Source organism: Saccostrea cucullata, unplaced genomic scaffold (genome assembly GCF_032062105.1).
Source record: "Saccostrea cucullata isolate Sc308-1 unplaced genomic scaffold, CSIRO_AGI_Scuc_v1 ctg1259, whole genome shotgun sequence".
Classification (NCBI taxonomy): Eukaryota; Metazoa; Mollusca; class Bivalvia; order Ostreida; family Ostreidae; genus Saccostrea; species Saccostrea cuccullata.
The window spans coordinates 99645-120752 of NW_026921285.1; the positions used below are offsets into that span (position 1 = coordinate 99645).

The window sequence follows — 21108 nt, forward strand, 5'->3', positions numbered from 1 at the left end:
TCAAAATATTTCCTTCAAAAAAGTAAAACAACGTTTTTACTAAACTGTTTGCCTACTTTTGTCACCAGATGTCCGACAAACAAGAAAATAATGTGGTGTCGCTATTAAAACAATGAAATCCCTACTCCTGGACTCTAAAGCAGATGCTCGAATCACTGTGTCTCGCGGGCGACGAAAGCAAAACGTTATTTCAATTTATAGCTATTAAGAATAAAAATCAATTTTTACAGATTTGCATTCGTATTTCAGGATTATTATTAAATTAATTAATGATAAATCTCCTCATCTTTTTAATCGCATTTATTCAGTGATGGTTAAAGTAGAGATTAAGAAAAATGTGGTGGGGTGGGGTGGTTCACATCCTAAAACATCTGTCTTCAATAGTTCTGAATACATACATGTACATACAGTGTGAAGAAAAAGATTGAAGTGCAGTCCATGTAGTTCGACTGAATGTTAACAATTTATTTATTTATTTAGGCCTAATTGATTTATTTGTTTGGTGATTTATAATTTATTATTTTGTTTGTCATTTCAGGTAAAATCCTTGGCTATCCAACGACAGTCAGATGTCTACTGTATTGTTTACTTATATCTGATAAATATCGGACTAGTTTAATTGAACAATCACACCGAATCACAAAGGACAAAATCAGACAGAGGTATTTCTCTGATATTACTGATGACGGCTCGGTAGATCCCCCTGATGGAATCACAGAAACACGTGACGGTGTGATGACTTTTATATCAGACGACATCCGACATGACGTCATGTACGCCTTTGTTACGGAGTGTCTGGTGGAGGACAGTGATCTGGAGTTTTTCCTGACCACGGCGTCACGTGACGTGATATCAGAATACTGCCGGTCCTGGGATTATAAGAGGAGTGAGGGAGAGAGATGTCTTTATTTACCGCGCTATCCAAAGGAGATGTACGACCTCTTCATAGACAAACTACAGCTGGACATCATCACACACTGTACCGTGTCTGACAGGTGGATTCGTGACAGGATCAGTGAACGTTGTAAGTATAACGTCTCCAAGATCTGTCTCTAATTATGTGGTTCACTGGTTTATGACAATTGCAGTGAAATGGGAAAGTATCGTTTTAATTACTTTTTTGATTGTAACTATTTTTGAGATGCGTAGCAGCTAATAATTGTGTACATTGTATCCTGTCACAAAACCGAGACTGTAACATACAAGTTTAAATCAAATTGTTTAGATGTCTTAATCATTCTATTTTTGATCCAATTTCCAAGGAGTGTAAATTAAAAAAAAATTAATTTAGAAGCACAGTAGGATGTTTTAAATATTTGTATAATTTTGCCTTCCAAATTAAATGTTGAACTGTTACACATATAAATAATTAGTTACTAGATACAATGTACTACTAATTAAAATCATCAAGGTGAAAAAGAAAGAAACACGACTAAATCCCAATTTTATCAAAAATAGAAAATCAAAAGAACTTGAAAGGAATTTACATGTATGAGGGTCATTCAAACAATACAATGACAAAGTTCCTCATCAAATTATTAATTTTTCAAGATGAAACATAAAGAGATTTTGAATTTCATATTTAAAAAAATATTACTTTTGTCGATTGTTGAAATTTATTCTGTTTGATTATATAGAACAAATGGTTTCCAAAAGCTAAATGTTTATATTTCACCACGGAGCACAGTATGTAATGTAACGTTAAGGTCATACACAACGTAGTTTGGGCTTGACTCCCGGGGTTCTTCCCTGGAGTTGAAGAGTTCCACCAAATGAAGGACCTATGTGCAATACTTTAAATGTCTATGTATGGATTTATACACCTCTTCTAAAAAAATTTTTGATGAACAAAAATCTGGAATTTGTTTTGTAATTTTTATACATTTTTCTTTGAATAACGCAAAATTTTTAATAATTTTCTATCTTTTGAAAACCCCTGGTAGCGCATGCTGATTTTTAGGTCACCTGAGTAACTCAGGTGACCTATTGCTATCCGTTTTCGTCCGTCGTCGTGTGTCGTGTGTCGTGCGTCGTGCGTCGTGTGTTAACATTTGAACATTTTCAGCTTCTTCTCTGAAGCCACTTAACCAATTACAACCAAATTTGGTATACAGCATCTATGGGTGAAGGGGAACAAAAATTGTGAATTTCATGATCCCTGCCCCCTGGGGCCTGGGGGGTGGGGCAAAAACCACTTAAATCATTGCAATCTTTAAAAATCTTCTTCTTTACTCCTGGACATCAAGCAGGCAAACTGTTGTTATGAATGTAATGAGCATTGAGTCCTCTACATAAATTGTGAAATTCATGGCCCCAGGGTCAGGGGTTCTAGTGCTAGGGTGGGGCTATATAGATTATATAGTGAAAATGCATGATTTCTTTGAAAATCTTCTTCTCTGCTCCTAGGTATTAGATAAACTAACCAAGCACTTAGTTATGATGAGCAAGAGTGCCTCTTCCAAAATTGTGAATTTTATGACCCCAGGGTCAGGGGTTTTGGTGTTAGGGCGGGGCTCTATTGGTTATGTAGTGAAAATGCATAAATTCTATGAAAATCTTCTTCTCTACTACTGGGTATTAAATAAACTAACTAAGCACATAGTTATGATGAGTAAGAGTGCCTTTTTCAAAATTGTGAATTTTATGACCCCAGGGTCAGGGGTTTTGGTGTTAGGGCGGGGCTCTATTGGTTATGTAGTGAAAATGCATAAATTCTTTGAAAATCTTCTTCTCTACTTCTGGGTATTAAATAAACTAACTAAGCACATAGTTATGATGAGTAAGAGTGCCTTTTTCAAAATTGTGAATTTTATGACCCCAGGGTCAGGGGTTCTGGTGTAAGGGCGGGGCTCTATTGGTTATATGGTGAAAGTGCTTTTTTTCTTTGAAAATCTTTTTCTCTACTTCTGGGTATTAAATAAACTAACAAAGTACTTAGTTATGATGAGCAAGAGTGGCTCTTCCAAAATTGTGAATTTTGTGGCCCCAGGGTCAGGGGTTCTGATGTTAGGGTGGGGCTCTATTGATTATATAGTGAAAATGCATGATTTCTTTGAAAATCTTCTTCTCTGCTCCTAGGTATTAGATAAACTAACCAAGCACTTAGTTATAATGAGCAAGAGTGCCTCTTCCAAAATTGTGAATTTTATGACCCCAGGGTCAGGGGTTTTGGTGTTAGGGCGGGGCTCTATTGGTTATGTAGTGAAAATGCATAAATTCTTTGAAAATCTTCTTCTCTACTTCTGGGTATTAAATAAACTAACTAAGCACATAGTTATGATGAGCAAGAGTGCCTTTTTCAAAATTGTGAATTTTATGACCCCAGGGTCAGGGGTTCTGGTGTAAGGGCGGGGCTCTATTGGTTATATGGTGAAAGTGCTTTTTTTCTTTGAAAATCTTTTTCTCTACTTCTGGGTATTAAATAAACTAACAAAGTACTTAGTTATGATGAGCAAGCGTGGCTCTTCCAAAATTGTGAATTTTGTGGCCCCAGGGTCAGGGGTTCTGATGTTAGGGCGGGGCTCTATTGATTATATAGTGAAAATGCATGATTTCTTTGAAAATCTTCTTCTCTGCTCCTAGGTATTAGATAAACTAACCAAGCACTTAGTTATGATGAGCAAGAGTGCCTCTTCCAAAATTGTGAATTTTATGACCCCAGGGTCAGGGGTTTTGGTGTTAGGGCGGGGCTCTATTGGTTATGTAGTGAAAATGCATAAATTCTTTGAAAATCTTCTTCTCTACTTCTGGGTATTAAATAAACTAACTAAGCACATAGTTATGATGAGCAAGAGTGCCTTTTTCAAAATTGTGAATTTTATGACCCCAGGGTCAGGGGTTCTGGTGTTAGGGCGGGGCTCTATTGGTTATATAGTGAAAGTGCATTTTTTCTTTGAAAATCTTCTTCTCTACTTCTGGGTATTAAATAAACTAACTAAGTACTTAGTTATGGTGAGCAAGAGTGGCTCTTCCAAAATTGTGAATTTTGTGGCCCCAGGGTCAGGGGTTCTGGTGTTAGGGTGGGGCCCTATTGATTATATAGTGAAAATGCATTTATTCTTTGAAATTCTTTCCTTTGCTTCTGTGTTTATGCTTATGATCCAAATATGTATATTCATGATGAAGAAAGGTGCACCTAGCAAAATGGTTATTTTTTATGCCCCTGCGCCTTCCCTGGGTCGGGGGGCGGGGTACAAAGTCTAAAATTAATTAATGTTTGGAAATTTGCCCTTTGGTGTTAATCAACCATTTTATGATAAAATTTGCAATATTTTGAAATATGTGGCCCCAGGATCAGTGGTTCCTTTGGGATGAGGTGTACAACTGGTTATAAAGTGGAAGTGCATTTTCTCTTAATTGTACTCTGATCTACCTCTGGGTATTAAGTAAATAGAGTTACCATGCTAAGTCTAAATTATTATAAGCAATGGTACCCCTTTCAAAATTGTGAATTCCGAATTCCATGGCATCTGGTTTATACCATGAACCAAATTTAATTGTTTGAAAGTTGATGCACAATACTCAGGTGACCTTTAAGGCCCGTGGGCCTCTTGTTTGTCTAGAATATGTAATGGCGTTTCTCAGTTGTCAACTTGCGTTTAATCAATATCATTCATTATTTTTCGAGCTCATCTCGCTTAAGTCGACCAAATAAAGAGCGCAAATTGACATGGTTGTATGGAACGACGCAAGGGCGATAATCGCGGTATAGCATTTAGTACGCTTTCAGAGCAAGTGTCCTGTAAATAATATAACAAATAATCTATATTTTTAATAAAACGAATCTTTGCTTGGACAATTTAGCCCGTTTAGCCAAACTGTAACCAGTATTTATAATGTTCACGGTCTTTTCTTGTCAGTATATATTTTTCCCTCAAAGTTGGAATGCTTTGGGTGTTTTAATCAAAGGTAAAATATAATACTAAAAAATAATCATATAAGATATTTTAGAATGTGTTAATTACTTCAGCTTAGAGCAATTTCTAGATTCATAGATGCATGTTTCTTTCATTAGAAACACTAGATATGTTTGTGAAACACTATGCACCCGGCGGCAACAATTTTTTTTAAAAAAGCTTTGTTTAACATTTACGCCACAGTCAAGGTCACAAGGCCATTGAACTTGGAGTCATTTGAAAGAACTTGATTGGTAAAGTATAGATACTTAATATGAAGCTTAAGTCTCTATCTCTTGTGGTTGAAAAATTATGGGAAAGGTTCGAAAAACTATTTTTGCATAAGGTCACAGGCAATGTCACAAAGTCATTAACTTTGTTTTCATTTGAAAGAACTTAATTAGTGGAATATGCATACTTAAAATGAAGTACAATTGTATCTATTTTGTATTGTTCAAAAGTTATGGTGAAGGTTAAAATTTGCAGATAAAGGGTAATTTTTGCATATAGGTCACAGTCAAGGTCCTTGGTTCAATTGAAAATGCTTATTTAGTGGAGTATGCATACTAAATATGCAGTTTCCATCTTCTATTGTTCTAAAGTTATGGGCAATGACATGAAAAAATAATCTACCAATCCGAGTGCATACTAATAACATCGTTCAAATTGTGTAAATTGTTAAAATGCTTTGTTGAAAATGAACCAACAACATTATCAATATGAAAATTTGGATACACCTAAATTCACTTTTGTGATATTTCAAATTGTAGGGGAAAGGCTTGAATTTAGATAAGTAGATAAATTGAGCTTAATCCCAGGGTTTATGAATTTCACAATTAATTTAATCAAAAAGCCACACATTTCTTTGATTTTAAAACAAACAAATATTGAACTTTTTTTTTAATTATGTGACTTTGCAAAATATTTAACTATTTGAAAAAGTATATCAACACCTTTAATTTATGCAAATCTGTTTAGATTTTAGGGAAAAGGGTGATATGTATTCTTAAATACAAAAGTCTCCAATGAAGGTGAAAAGAAAAAGATATGAGTTGCGTCAAGCGAAAAAGGACCTTCGTGACAAAATTTTCGAAAATCGTTTTTTCACCGATTCTGAAAGAGTTGGTTTTTCTGAATATTTTGATACCAAATTTTTTATTGTATACCTTCTAAATTCTAATTAAAATTCAAAATGAAAGCAAAGCAATTTTAAAAAGATAACGCTATAAAACGTTGAATAACGTCACATAACGTTATTGATATTTGGAACGTTATTGTTACTAAATAACACTTTTGTATTAGTTATAAATTATTTTTTCTACATGTATTTAAGTTTTTCAATGCCCCCCCCCCCCCCAAAAAAAAATTAGCAGCTATATGATCGTACACATAGTAAAACAGCGATAAGGCTGTTTGAAAAAAAAAACAACAACAACAATTTTTTCTCTATGTATATGTTGGCCAATATTTAAATAATAAAGTAAGTTGTACATTTTCAAAGAATATATTGAAGCGAAATCATTTCATCTTTTTTCTACAACATGAATATAAGCATGCTTTAATCTCTGAAAAATTGGTATTTGAAAGGATCCTTCACAAGGGGATAGACCGCTGACCATGTGTACAAAACCAAACAAGTTCCTACTCTGAAGTTATCTCGCAACAACAATTCGTAACAACATGCACGAATATTTTCCAAGGGAGAAATAACTTATGTTCACAGAAATGACCGAGTATTTAGTTTTACGATTACTTGCAAGGGACTAAAATGAAGAAGTACGTTCAAGTAGTAAAGTCGTAAGGATAAATCCCGGTCAAAGTATTGTTTTCCCCTTTCGCCATAATCAGCAAACGTACCTCCACAAAGACAAACCCTTACCCAGTACCTACATGTACATGTATTTTTTGGAAATGACATAGTTGTACTTCCCGGAACAATTGTTTTTTAGTGGGGTGGGGTGCAGCTTTCAGACATTGGTTTTTTTTTTAATTATCAGTTACTAGTATATCACACTTCTTTCAAAATCGATGTCCCTTTATTTCATTTCAAATTATATTAAAATGTGGAAAATTCCCCAATTCAAATTAGATTAAACTTTTTTTGTTTAACCCCTCCCCCTCTAACGATGTTACTTGCCAATATGACAGTGATTTAAGATGCTAAAATCAAATAAAATATACCGGTGTAAGTTACACATTGTATCAATAATTATAACTTAACTATATGGGGGAGGGGGGGGGGCTTCTTTAAAAATCAAAAATGAGCCCGGCACGTTGTACCATGGAACAAAGACACGTTACCTCGCTTGCAATTGTTTAAATTTTGTTAAAGATAAATATCGTATGTTGTACAATTTTATAAAGAGAAAATCCTGTATTTAATTCTCATGTTAAAAATATTAAGGAATTGAATTTGTTCAGCACAAAAATATACCGATAAAATATCTAAGTTATGTAGATATCTAGGCTTGATGCAAAACAATTAGTCGGACAACAATAAAAGTCAGACATTAAATTCATACTTTCAGAGTATACTTAAATCGTTAAATACATGTATATAATTAACACATGTATAATCTTTTCTTCTGCGCCACCCATTTACGTGTTAACTACGTTGATTCATGTAATAGTTTATTGTGTAATAGATCATTATGCATTTGTACAATCGGCAATTCTCGGCTGACTCCGCTTAACTCCATTCAAATAGGTGCGAGCCAACTGAGAAGCTCCGAGTGATACCCCCCCCCCCTCCCAAAAAAAAAGAAAAAGAAAAAAAATATATAGTCACGAATTAATGATGATTATAGGATATTATTAACAAAACTCAGTATTTTTTTTCAAACCAAACTTTTTATTCTTATAGTCAGGTTGTAACAGGATCAAACCTTCTTTCATACATAATTGAAAAAAAAATATATATACGAGATATTTTTAAAATCATATGCAGTAAACAGACACATAGAAAGAATCTTCATTTGTTATAAAAGTACGTTATTTTACAGTCTGGGATTAAAAAAAGGAGTCACCAGACAATATTATTAAGAGGTCACAACATGCACGAGCGTAAATAATCATTGATTTCACAATCGCAGTGTAAATTGAGATAGGTCTACGGCAACATCAACAAAGGGGTTGCACAACTTCCAAATATGAAATTCTTTTAATCCTCTGCAAATACATCTACAGTGTATGAGAAAGAAAACGGAACTATTGAGATACTGTTTGAAAAACAGAATAATTTACCACCACTTGACTGATTATGTGAATTACAAGACAATGAATGATCTGGCACTTAATTAAGTGATCAAATGTAGGAGCGATCTTTTTAGAGAAGGGGGGGGAGGTGCATGTGTCATTGTATTTCAAAGTGTCTATGGTCAAAATAAAAAAGAAATTAATAGTAAATTAATACGTGAAAACGAAAACGAACAAGCAAAATCGAAACAACAGAAAAAAATGAATTAAAAAGAAAAAAATAAAGGAAATCAAGAAAGAGAATAACGAAAAAAATCGGAATTAATTCTTGAAAAGTTTCCCTTTCCGTAGTTATTACATGTATATAAAACGAACATAAGCACATCCTTAAAAAAGTGCGCGCAAGCGAGGGTGTGGGGGGGTGGGGGTGGGGGGGGGGTGGGTGGGGTGGTAATCAAACCATTGAATTATATAATGTTATGTATGATTATAAGCTCAACTCAAAATGTCTGGAACTACTGTGTTTGCCTCAAATAAAACTAGTAAACTTCAAATCAGAAAATAAAACTAATGTACATTGCTCTGATTTTAAATCATCGCCCTTAATTTTCGACTTGAAGTTAACAACATCAGTTTAACCCAAAGTTAACATGTTCAGCTTTAATTTATTTCAAATTTAGGCAATGAATACAAGACCTCCAATTAGTTTTGAAAATGACCACTGTTGATTATTTTCACATTTTATTACGTCAGTTTTCAAACCTAAGTGTTGCGCCAAAGGTGATGGTGTTGATGAGGAGATACAGAAGTCCGTATGGTTTTCGCCGCTTCATCCTTTATGTCATTCCTAGCAGTGCATTCATGTTTTTTCCAACTATATGTATTGACAAAATGCTATTGAAACTATGCTAGTATCAGTTAACTTGATTCGATTACTTAATCTCTGATAACAAACTTTGGGTATTGAGTCGACAATTCACGGGCCTTTCTGACTAACGGAGAAACAACCTGGAATGTGAAATATGTAACCCCCACCCTCCACCCCACCCCCAAAAATAAAACAAAAAAAAATTTAAAAAATAAAAAAAAACTTGAAATAAATGCAGGGGACCACTTATCTGTACATAGAGTCTGGAGCTCAGCCGGAAAGGTCAAAGACGCGAAATATTGTCTTCACAGATTACTGAGGTAAAAACGTACATGGATTTGATCATAGACATTTTACACTTCTCATGAATAAGGCCATTCATGAACTATCAAAAATTGAATTAGATAAAAAACTTTTTTGGACAAATTAGCAGTAAATCTATAAATTGACGACATAAAACAATTTTTTTCGGACAGTTATAGGCGTGTCTTTTTTTAAACATTAGTATTACGCAAATAAATTTTTGTTTTGCTTTATCGTATGAATTCTTTTTATCGGCAAACGCACCGGCGCGACGTCACGTCTTTGAAGCGCTATTGTGACGTAATTACGTTTATGTCACGAAGGTCCCTTTTCGCTTGACGCAACTCATATATATTCAATTTAGTTGTTTTCTGTTTATCTCTAAATATTATATTGTTGATTGTTTTATGATATAGTGGGAGTCCCTAGAGAAGTACTAGAATGGGACCAGGAGGCCAGAGAGCGGTATGTGGAGTACGCTAAAAGAGGAACACAGACAGTCCACCACGCCCGGGGGATGATTGTAGGATGTGCTGGGGCGGGGAAAACCACGCTACTTAAACGTCTGCTTGGTTGTAGTGTAGAAGAGATTAAGGAAGTAAAATCTACCGAGGGACTCGAGGTGCATGAGGAAATATTTCACATATGTGATCAAACAAAATTATTAAAAGGTATGTGATCAAACAAAATCATTAAAAGGTATTGTTTAAAATTCATAATCTTTCTCACTATTTTTATTCCCCGACGTAAATATGGCCGGGGCATATAATGTTTGTCATGTCCGTCTTCCGTCCTTCCATTCTTCCGTCCTGTACTTCCGTCCTTCCGTCATTCCGTCTGTCTTTCCGTCACACTTTGTGTTTAGCTCTGTTCAAAGCTAAGTTTCAAAGAAACTATCCAAGATATTTTCATCAAACTTCATATACTGATACATATTGATGAGAGCTATGCAACTGCATCAACATTTTTTGACCTTGACCTTTCCTTTGACCTTGGCCTCACTTTTCTTAAATTAGTGTTTAGCTTATTTTTAAACATACCATTCAAGGTGGTGTTATCAAACTTCACATGTTGATACAATTTGCACGGATGATGCATTTAAGGATGGACACTACCAGACTTGCTTCGGATGATTAATGTGACCTACATTTTCCAGATGAGTGACCAGGCCCCAAGACCATAAACTGAGAACTGACTTAAGTCAAATTTTAAAACCAGTATAACTTTTTAAATAATTTTGAAAATGATACAAAATTTACAACAAATATTTGAATCAATGTGTTATAAAGAATTGCAAACTTTTAAGCAAATACATCAAGCAGAACTCAAGAAATAAAAAATCAAAATTTTGACTTAAGGTCAAGATCTAGTAAATAACTTGAGACTAATTTTTTGGTGCTAGATCCATTATGACGTCATAATCAATTTCAACTTTTGTTTTCCCGTACTTTACGGCTTTAGTAGAATTATGTAGAAAATAAGGTATTTTCATGACATTCAATTTAAAATCATATGAAAAGTAAACCGGATACCTATATCAAATTTGATATAGATTTAAAGAAGAGGCCATGAACATACTAATTACCGTTTTCTGAGAGACTGTAGGCAATCTGGATACATTTCCTTTAAAGATTACGAAAAAAACCTCCCATATTCATGATTGGTTTTCTTTATTTTTCATTGAAAATGACAGTTTAAAATACAGTTTTTCATCTGGTTTACCTACAAATTATGCCCCGAAACACCTTATTTGACCAAGCTATAGTTATAAAGCATCAATAAAGGAATTTATTTCTCAAGTTTGATAAATCTATAGGCACCTTTCATTCACTAGATCTTGACTTTAAGTCTGTTCTCAGTTTATGGTCTCCAGGCCAGGTTAAAGTTTTTGGAGCAGACCCATTTCCAAGGAACTATAAGACCTACCAAAACCAAACTTGCACGGATGATGCATCTAGGGATGAACACTACCAGACTTGCTTCGGATGCTGGATTTGACCTACAATTTCAAGATGAGTAACCAGGTTAATGTTTTGGAGCAGGTCCATTCCTAAGGAACTCTAAGCCCTACTTGGACCAAACTTGCTTGGATGTTGCATATAAGTATGGACACTACAAGACTTGCTTCGGATGCTGGATCTGACCTACATTTTCCAGATGAGTCACCAGGTTAAAGTTTTTGGAGCATGTCCATTTCCATGGAACTATAAGCCCTACCCAAACCACACTTGCACGGATGATGCATCTAGGGATGGACACTACCAGACTTACTTCGGATGCTGGATCTGACCTACATTTTCCAGATGAGTGATGAGTTATTACGTATTAAATACTGACCATTGTGTGTAGTTATATATAGTAAGATTTTTTGTCACACTGGGTGAAAAGTCCAGTTTCCGCAAAACTGAAACTATATGGAAACCTTGCTGAAACTTGGCGTTGAAGTTTCCTGTATGGTTTCCGCAATGCGAAAACTATATAATAGTTTCAGCAAGTTTCTGTAGGGTTTCCGTATGCTGAAACTATTAGGTTTGTTTCCAAAGAGTTTCCGCAAAACGGAAACCAATGTAAAATTTAATGAAATGTCAATTTAACGATACTTTTTAGTTTCAGTAGGTTTCAGTTTCCGGAAACTATTGATTTCGATTCCATATGGTTTCCGCATGTTGAAACCGAACTGAAACTTTTTCTTTTCTTTTTTTTTAAATGGTTAAAAAATCAACTCAAATGATTTTTTTACTATTGATTTCGATTCCATATCGTTTCCGCATGCTGAAACCGAACTGAAACTTTTTCTATTATTTTTTTTTCAAAAGGGTAGAAAAATCAACTCATATTATCTTTACTATTGATTTTGATTCTGTATGGTTTTCGCATGCTGAAACCGAACTGAAACTGTTTTTATTATATTTTTTTTTTCAAAAGGGTAGAAAAATCAACTCATATCATATATTTATTTACTTCTACATTTTAAAAAAAAATGGTTTATTTTTAAATATCTACTAGTTCATATTCAGATTTTGAGATGTGCTCTGTGTAAACTTACACATACCGATATTGATATCAATGATAAGCACTTTATACAAGATACTTGCTTCATATTAATTTATTTCATATTGTGCTGGAATTAAAAAAATATCATTTTTAAACAAAATCGATTCCTCTCACCAGGATTTTCTACATTACCCAACTCGAGACTCCCCATCGGGAATTAATTCTTTTCATAACATACATTATTTTCACAAAATATTACTTCCGTATGAGAACAAATCAAGGGTTATATATGGAGGTTCTAAAGAAAATTAGTGTGTCTTCATGGTGCATGAAATACAGATAATTACGAGAGCGAACGTTTACATTATCTGAGATAGCAAGTTTTGCATTTTTTTCCTTATACATGTATCTATATTCCTGAATGGAAAATTATCATTTCAATAATTCAATTTGTTAACAACAAATACTGACTAGGAAGCCTTTTTTACTATTCAGTGTTCGACATAAGATATATAGTGCAATAGTTACTAGTTGTTTTTATAATTACATTGATCATGTTGATTTAATATCTACATATATGTATTTTTATCTCCGTTCTCATGAGTACATTTTATTCGTTTAACAGCCGTTAATCTTATTCGAAAGCCGCGGGTAAATATTGCAAGAAAACATGTCCTTAACATTTGATGCCATGGTTCTTAAGATCTGCATCATATTATGTCAATCTAATTAAAATTAAATCGTCTCATTTGTTACCCAAATGCTTATTCGCACGAAGAAGACTTATTAATGTAAAAAGTCTGCTTTTGTGAAACAATACCCTGGGAGCGAATGGAAAATCTCATTTTAATTAGATTGCATATTATGTGTAGGCTTTTTAATTAATCAATTAATCAATCAATTAATTAATTTATTTATTTATTTATTTATTTATTTATTTATATAATTTATTAATTTATTTATTTATTTATTTATTTATTTATTTATTTATTTTCAAATGTCTTAATTAATGCAATATTACTGAAAACGCGGTACCTATACTTTTTAGTAATATGTTCAATTATATTCGTATTGAGATGTATAATGTGCTAAATTTGTGATTTAGAAAACACTCACTTTTTTTTTTAATAAAAGTAGTATGTAAGTTGATCAAATTTTCAATCCTTTTCTTTGAACCCCACTCGCGGGCACCTGTCCTCACGTGCCACAGGTGGGGAGACACGTGTCGTGAAGACACCTGCTACCTTGTTGGTGTATTTTTTGTATATTCTATGTGGATTGAGAGGTTTTTCTACCTTAGAGGAACAATGGGCTGTGACCAGGCGTAATATATACATGCAGTACATGGTATACACAGTATAGTCACTAGTAATGACCCCAAGGTGTCTGAATTCAAATTTTAAAATTAAAAAAAAAAAAAAAAAAAAAAAACCACACACTCTCTATATATAAAACTTCACCTAAAATCAAACAAATAAGATTGTTTTATAAAATATTTTATATAAAATGTTTCATATAAGCTATTAAGTTTATTACGTGTTGGTGATTAAAAGAAAAGAAAAAAAAAAAAACCTCTCAGATGTTTATCTACTATAGATCAATCTAATAAATAATAAAACTAATCTACAGGTAAGGAGAATATTTGCTAGTTCAATAGACTATTTTGAAAAAAATCAGTATTATTTTACAATTTCTCCACAAAGAAATCGGCAATCACAAAAAAATCGACAATTAATGGTATTCCTTGTTTGCCACCATTGTAAACTTCAAATATTGAAAATATTTAGAGATCGATGACACGCAACCTAATGAAAACAAAGTCTATGAATTTTATTTCATAACTTATTTCTGTAGGTTATTTCTAAGTACACAATAAAACAACGTTTTATTTCTAATGTAGAGTCCAAACCAGAAAAGTGTAAGGTTATTACAATAATAAGGAAAAGATAAAAAAAAAAAAAGAAAAGATAAATACATTTAGTAAACAAGAATACCTGTATACATGATATGTGTAAAGGACTATGACTACTATTACATGATATCATTTATAAATTTGCCCGCAAAATCAAGTTTCTGTATCTTCTGTATTGAGTAATAACCAATAATTTTTTGTTCATCATCTTATGCTGAGAAGTAGCGCTATTTACTATTAATTGAATGATTTTTTTTTCTATAATGATCATCTTTTTTACATGACCGTGTTATAAAAAAATGAATTTTGAATATCATTTACACTGTTGGAATTACACCTACATAATCGATCTTCTCGAGAAATATTGGTAAATCTGGCCACTTCAATTTCTAACCTGTGACAGGAAATTCTTAGTTAACATATAAACTTAATTGTACATGTAGATATTTTCTGAGATGGAAATTTTTATCATTTGATTAATAATTCTTATAACCCCAATTTTGCTTTTGAGTTTCACAAAGGTATAAAAAGCAATACCAGAGAGAGAGAGAGAGAGAGAGAGAGAGAGAGAGAGAGAGAGAGAGAGAGAGAGAGAGAGAGAGAGAGAGAGAGACATACAACACGTTCAAATATAGTTTGTAATTTTTTCTTCGTTTTATTTAAGTTACGAAGATCAAAATTAATCATTATATAATTCACTATATAACAATGATTATTAACTTACATGTACTTTGTTAATTTATCTATTCTATTTTATGACACAAATAAAATTGTATCCCATAGATTAAGATTTTTAAAAAACATATAAACATAAATTTGTAGACTTGTGATAAAGTTTTAACCAGCTAATTCGTATCGCTTACTAGAAGGGGGGGGGGGGGTAAAATCGCTCTTGTTTGTGGATAATATGCCATCAGCATAACTTTGTTGTCTTGTATACTTTTTTTTTACACAATAATCTAAGTACATGTGTATATGATTTTCAATCTATTTGTAAAAATCTGGACAGTCCATTTCAACAATTACATGATAATCATGATAATAAGGGACTTAAAATACGGTTTTATACCCCACTTCGATTCCATGATCAATTTTATTTAAGCATTTAAAACTGTTCATTCTGTTGTCATGAATGCAAGGACGTCTGCAATTAAAACGTAAAAAAATATTGCCAAAAGAGAAATGCAAAAACTAAGGTGAATTTTCCGAAGAAACTGACATTCAATCACTAGGTGGCGTATCGCGATAGAATGCTTCTCTCTCATTGGTTAGATTTTTAGTAGAAGAAAGAGGGACAAAATGGCGAAGAAAACACCAAGAACTTGCTCAAGAAAAATAACAGAGATGAGATCTTTTGACTCTACACAGAAGAAAGGCACCTCAAACGACAGATTAGATACAGGTAGTTATTTCTTACACTTCAGAGCACCTTTATTTTTGTTTTTATTGACCGCAATCGTAAGAATAAAGTTTGGTCAAAACGGCGCGTTCCAAAAATTTAAATTGACCATTCTGTACAGTTAAAATTATTATTTTGAAAAAGCGCCTTGCAAATCTTCTCAGCTTAGGTTGTGATACGTATAATTAATTGCTGTTAAAACGGCCGCATGCATTTTGTACCATTGTATTTATCTTGCATGTTTTCGTATGATTATTAGAATATGTTTTTTCTGCATCGTCCCGATCATGTTAAAAAAAAAAATACGTGTTGTAGTATTCCGGAATTTTAAATGTAGGTTGGTTTTAAAGGATAATATCGTTATGAACTTGTATCCGGTGTTTACTTTTTCGGAAAATCGAAAGATTTGCCCCCACGCTTATTTTTTTTTTCAGAAAAGGTGAGCTTTGTTGTTCATTATAACTGCTGGATGTGTTCATTGTTATTCGCAGGAGTAGTTTCTTGAATCCTACAATTATTTTTTGCTGAATTGTATTTATTATTGATGAAAGACTGTGCTGCACAGCCGAGGAAGGGGTTGAATATATTTTTATCATACATGCAGTCTAGAATCATAAATATTAGACATGTTAGAGGGCATCGTGTTGGGAGAATGCCATTGTGTATAGTATTGTATCACTGTGTAATGCCAATTTGTACCCGTGGTATAGTCATGAAAGTAAAATTCCTAAGAACTTGCAAATTTAGGGATAGTGAGATTGATTTTGGGAAAGTGACTTGATAATTTTCAGAATGCCTCACATTATTCAAGTTGAAGTATTTTATTAAGTTTCATACCAAACATTATGATTTTGAAACATTGTCGTACGTGAACAAAGTAGTTACACACAAAGATACATAAACATCTTTTCTTACAAGGCATAATTATGATTAATTAAAGGTAAAATGTTAAAAAAAATATTTATTTTAAATTAAGAGATCAATTGTAATTTCATGCTGACACATGTGCATGTTTTGATCTATATGAAACAATTAACACTATTTTAGCAACCTAAAACTTGATTTACCGGTAGTGTGCATGGTGTAATTGTTCATTAGAAATACCATGTTTTTATTGTACCTTGTGTATTAAATGTGGTGCAGTTTCTAAATACATCAGAAATCACAACCATAAAAATGATTCTCTTGATCAGATATGAACAGAACAGTATTTGCCTGAAGTGTGTATTATGATCTAGACTGGAGCTTGATGAAATGGGCAATTGGCCATTTTCAATTTCTAAAGTTACATGAATTGATTCATTATACAGTCATATACTTGTATTTATTTGTTACCCTTTAGAGAACTTTTTATTAATGTGGACACATCACCAACACAGTCTCATCCGAGGGACCAGTCTCTATGTATACATTGGATTCAGACCCGTGATGTAGGAATCAGCGCTTACTCCCCAACTCTAGGCGTGTCGCTCTAACCACTGGCAATGTGACCCATTATGAAAATTTGACATAATACTTTTATGATCTCTAAATTTTATTGACTTGATAAAATGACTTAAGGATACACCAAAGGCTTTTTTCAAGATTTTTGTCAATTTTGAGATTTTTGGCTAAGAAAACAATGCTAATCACTGCTTTATAATGCATGAAAAATTCTTGCTGATTATTAATGGTTTTCTAATTATTTAACAATAATCAAACATAAACACTAACACATGTGAACGTGCCGTTATTGAAGCTTCTGATTTGGTCTGTAACTGCCTGCTACTGAAAGGAGCAATAAATCACTGTGACCACTTGGGGAATTCTTCACTAGCCACACAGACGTTATCAGTAATTAAACTACAGGGACTCTAGATTTAGGGAAGGAGATCTAACAGGTCACTAATGACCATGAAATAGGAGGTGGAGCTTAGCTCTTGCCATTTTGCCGGGAAATCTTTCTGATTCAGAATTGAACCTATTTTACTTCATTAAAAGCACCTAAATAAAGAATAGAACCTCCCATTCTTGTGAATATGCATAGGAAATATGGATAAGTGACAGGTATCCAAAGCTGAATTTCCAAGGTGTAATATATTTCCAGCTTTGGCAGACTTTGTTGTGTAATGGGTTTTTGCCCTCTACTGTAAAGTAAGATCAGACAGTTGGTGGTATTATTTGAAAGGATTCAGCTCCCTTATTTATTGACCAATTTCTCTGAAAACTGGCCAGAATGCGTCTCAAATGTGTGTTCACAAAACCATATCTCAGATTTTTGATATCTTGCTCAGTTCCCGAATTATTGGGGGAAATGTAGAATTAGGCTAATAAATTGGTAACATTGAAAGGCAAATGGATGTAACTTTTGAATAAGAAGATTTATCAAAAATCTGAGATACAGTTTTAAAGTTCAATCTTTAATCTACATTGAGGCAAAATTTTGACTTTGAGAGGTGGAATACAAAAAAGTTGATTTATAAAATATAAATGCACTAATATTTACATTAAAATATTAATATTTTTTTAATAAGATAAAAATGAAAAATTAATTTAAGATCATTATATAGTGAATTTGATAAGCTTTCTAATGATATATACTTTTAATATGTTATCTTTGTTAATGAAAGAATTACAAGCAAATTAAATTTTGCCCTTTGGAAACCTTTGGTGTATCCTTAACACAAGTAAGACTTTTGTAATCTTTCTGTTTATAGCTGTTTACCATTTGCCATATTTCTATCACTAATTAAATCAGTTTTCAACAATGGCCACTGAAGAGTCCTAGTTCTGTCGTATTATACAAATGATCTTCCCTTGATGTAAAATAGAATATTAAATAAAATAAATTATCAAATGAATTATAATTTTGAATCGGAGAACATGGAGAAGGCCTACATATCTTAAACAAACATAATTTAGATGTACCAGGTAGTCTTGCTTTTATGGAAAATTATAACTTATTTAATTTTTCTCACTCTCAGATATAATTGCATTTCAAGGTCTTGTAAATTGAGGTTGTGATAGCCTGATAGGACTGCCACTTAGAATTAGACCAGTGTGTGACTGTGAAAATTTCCAATCATTTTTTTTCTTTGTCATGTGTCCATTAGAATTTTCACTGCATGTTAGTGCAAGGAAATGGACATGCAAGTGGTTTTTGGGACTTTTTTGAGCTCATGCTAAAAACAAAAAAGTGTACGGTACTGTACTAACTCGATCTATTTTAATTTCAGATATCCATGGAACAAATCATCTGAAAAATAAGAGAGGATGAAGAATACTTCTGTTAAAAAGTATGTTTTAGTAGTAAGAACTTATGTAACTCTATTTTGGGAAATTAAGGACTAAAGCACAAAGTTTATGTTTTTATTTTCTATTGTTTTCTTAATCTCACTGTATAATTTAAAGCTCTCTTTTTATCATAGTCAGTGTGTGTGTGTGTGTGTGTGTGTGTTGTGGGGGAGGGGGGGGGGTGTAAGCTGCTTTCCTCTACTTTTTAAGCTTTATATAATATCTTTATATGTTCGGCATTTCCATCAAATTAACGGATGTTAACATTTTCTTAGAAAGTCTCATTTTGCGAGCTACCTACTAAAATTCTATGATTTATTAGCTCACCTGAGCCGAAGGCTCAAGTGAGCTTTTCTGATCACATTTTGTCCGGCGTCCGTCTGTCCGTCTGTCTGTCTGTCTGTCTGTCTGTCTGTCTGTCCGTCTGTCTGTAAACTTTTCACATTTTCGACTTCTTCTCAAGAACCGCTGGGCCAATTTCAACCAAACTTGCCACAAAGTATCCTTGGGTGAAGGGCATTCAAGTTTGTTCAAATGAAGGGCCACGCCCTCATTCAAGGGGAGATAATTGGGAATTAATGAAAATTTGGTGGCATATTTTAAAAATCTTCTTCTCAAGAACCACTGTGCCAGGAAAGATGAAACTTATGGGGAAACATCCTCAGGTAGTTTAAATTCAAATTTGTTTAAATCATGACCCCCGGGGGTAGGGTGGGGCCAAAATGGCCGACCAAAGTTTTACGTAGAAATATATAGGAAAATTCTTTAAACATCTTCTTCTCAAGAATGACAAAGCCATAATTCATCATATTTATATGGAAGCATGCTCAGGTAGTGTAGATTCAAATTTGTTCAAATCATGACCCCCCAGGGGTAGGGCGGGGCCAAAATGGCCGACCAAAGTTTTACATAGAAATATAAAGAAAATTCTTTAAACATCTTCTTCTCAAGAATGACAAAGCCATAATTCATCATATTAATATGGAAGCATGTTCAGGTAGTGTAGATTCAAGTTTGTTCAAATCATGACCCCCAGGAGTAAGGCGGGGCCAAAATGGCCGACCAAAGTTTTACATAGAAATATATAGGAAAATTCTTTAAACATCTTCTTCTCAAGAATGACAAAGCCATAATTCATCATATTTATATGGAAGAATGCTCAGGTAGTGTAGATTCAAGTTTGTTCAAATCATGACCCCCCGGGGTAGGGCGGGGCCAAAATGGCCGACCAAAGTTTTACATAGAAATATATAGGAAAATTCTTTAAAAATCTTCTTCTCAAGAATGACAAAGTCATAATTCATCATATTTATATGGGAGCATGCTCAGGTAGTGTAGATTCAAGTTTGTTCAAATCATGACCCTCGGGGATAGGGCGGGGCCAAAATGGCCGACCAAAGTATTACATAGAAATATATAGAAAATTCTTTAAACATCTTCTTCTCAAGAATGACAAAGCTATAATTCATCATATTTATATGGAAGCATGCTCAGGTAGTGTAGATTCAAGTTTGTTCAAATCATGACCCCCGGGGGTAGGGCGGGGCCAAAATGGCCGACTAAAGTTTTTAAAGATATATATAGGAAAATTCTTTAAAAATCATTTTCTATTAAATAGCAAATCCATGATTGGTCATGGGACTACTTTTGGATTTAAACTTTACAATAAAAAGTCATTTTCTACTTTTTTCCTACCCTTAGTGCTCAGGTGAGCGGTGTGGCCCATGGGCCTCTTGTTTAAAATAAGTATTTATACACAGGCCTATTTTTAGGTCACCTTGGTAAACTCAGGTGACCTATTACTTTCTGTTTTTGTCTGTCGTGTGTTAACATTTGAACATTTTCAGCTTCTTCCTTGCAACCGCTCAACCAATTTCAACCAATTTTGGTGCAAAGCATCTACGGGTGAAGGGGAACAAAATTTGTAAATGTTATGATCCCCCCTTATTTTGTACTCCTGGACATCAAGCAATCAAACTGTTGCCATGATTGTAATGAGCACTCAGTCATCTACCATAATTATGAAATTTATGGCCCCAAGGTCAGGGGTTCTAGTACTAGGGTTGGTCAATATAGCTCTTTGGAATTAATCAACCATTTATGATGAAATAAAACTTAAGATAACATTTAGAAAATTTTGAAATGTGTGGCCCCAGGGTTAGTGGTTCCTGTGGGGTGGGGTACACAAATGGTGGTTTTAAAATGGAATTGCATTTTATCTTTATTACTCTGATCCACCTTTGGGTATTGAGTAATCAAAGTAAGCATG

General features: G+C 33.5%; 1 protein-coding gene across 1 annotated transcript in view; it reads left to right on the forward strand.

Annotated features, from left to right (window-relative positions):
• LOC134259620 (uncharacterized) overlaps positions 1–21108 on the forward strand; it is a 105650-nt gene that overhangs the window by 37169 nt on the left and 47373 nt on the right. Inside the window, exons 12-13 of the mRNA XM_062742222.1 lie at positions 539–1024; positions 9678–9932. Coding sequence (XP_062598206.1) covers positions 539–1024; positions 9678–9932 — 741 coding nt within the window. The remainder of the gene's footprint in view (positions 1–538; positions 1025–9677; positions 9933–21108) is intronic.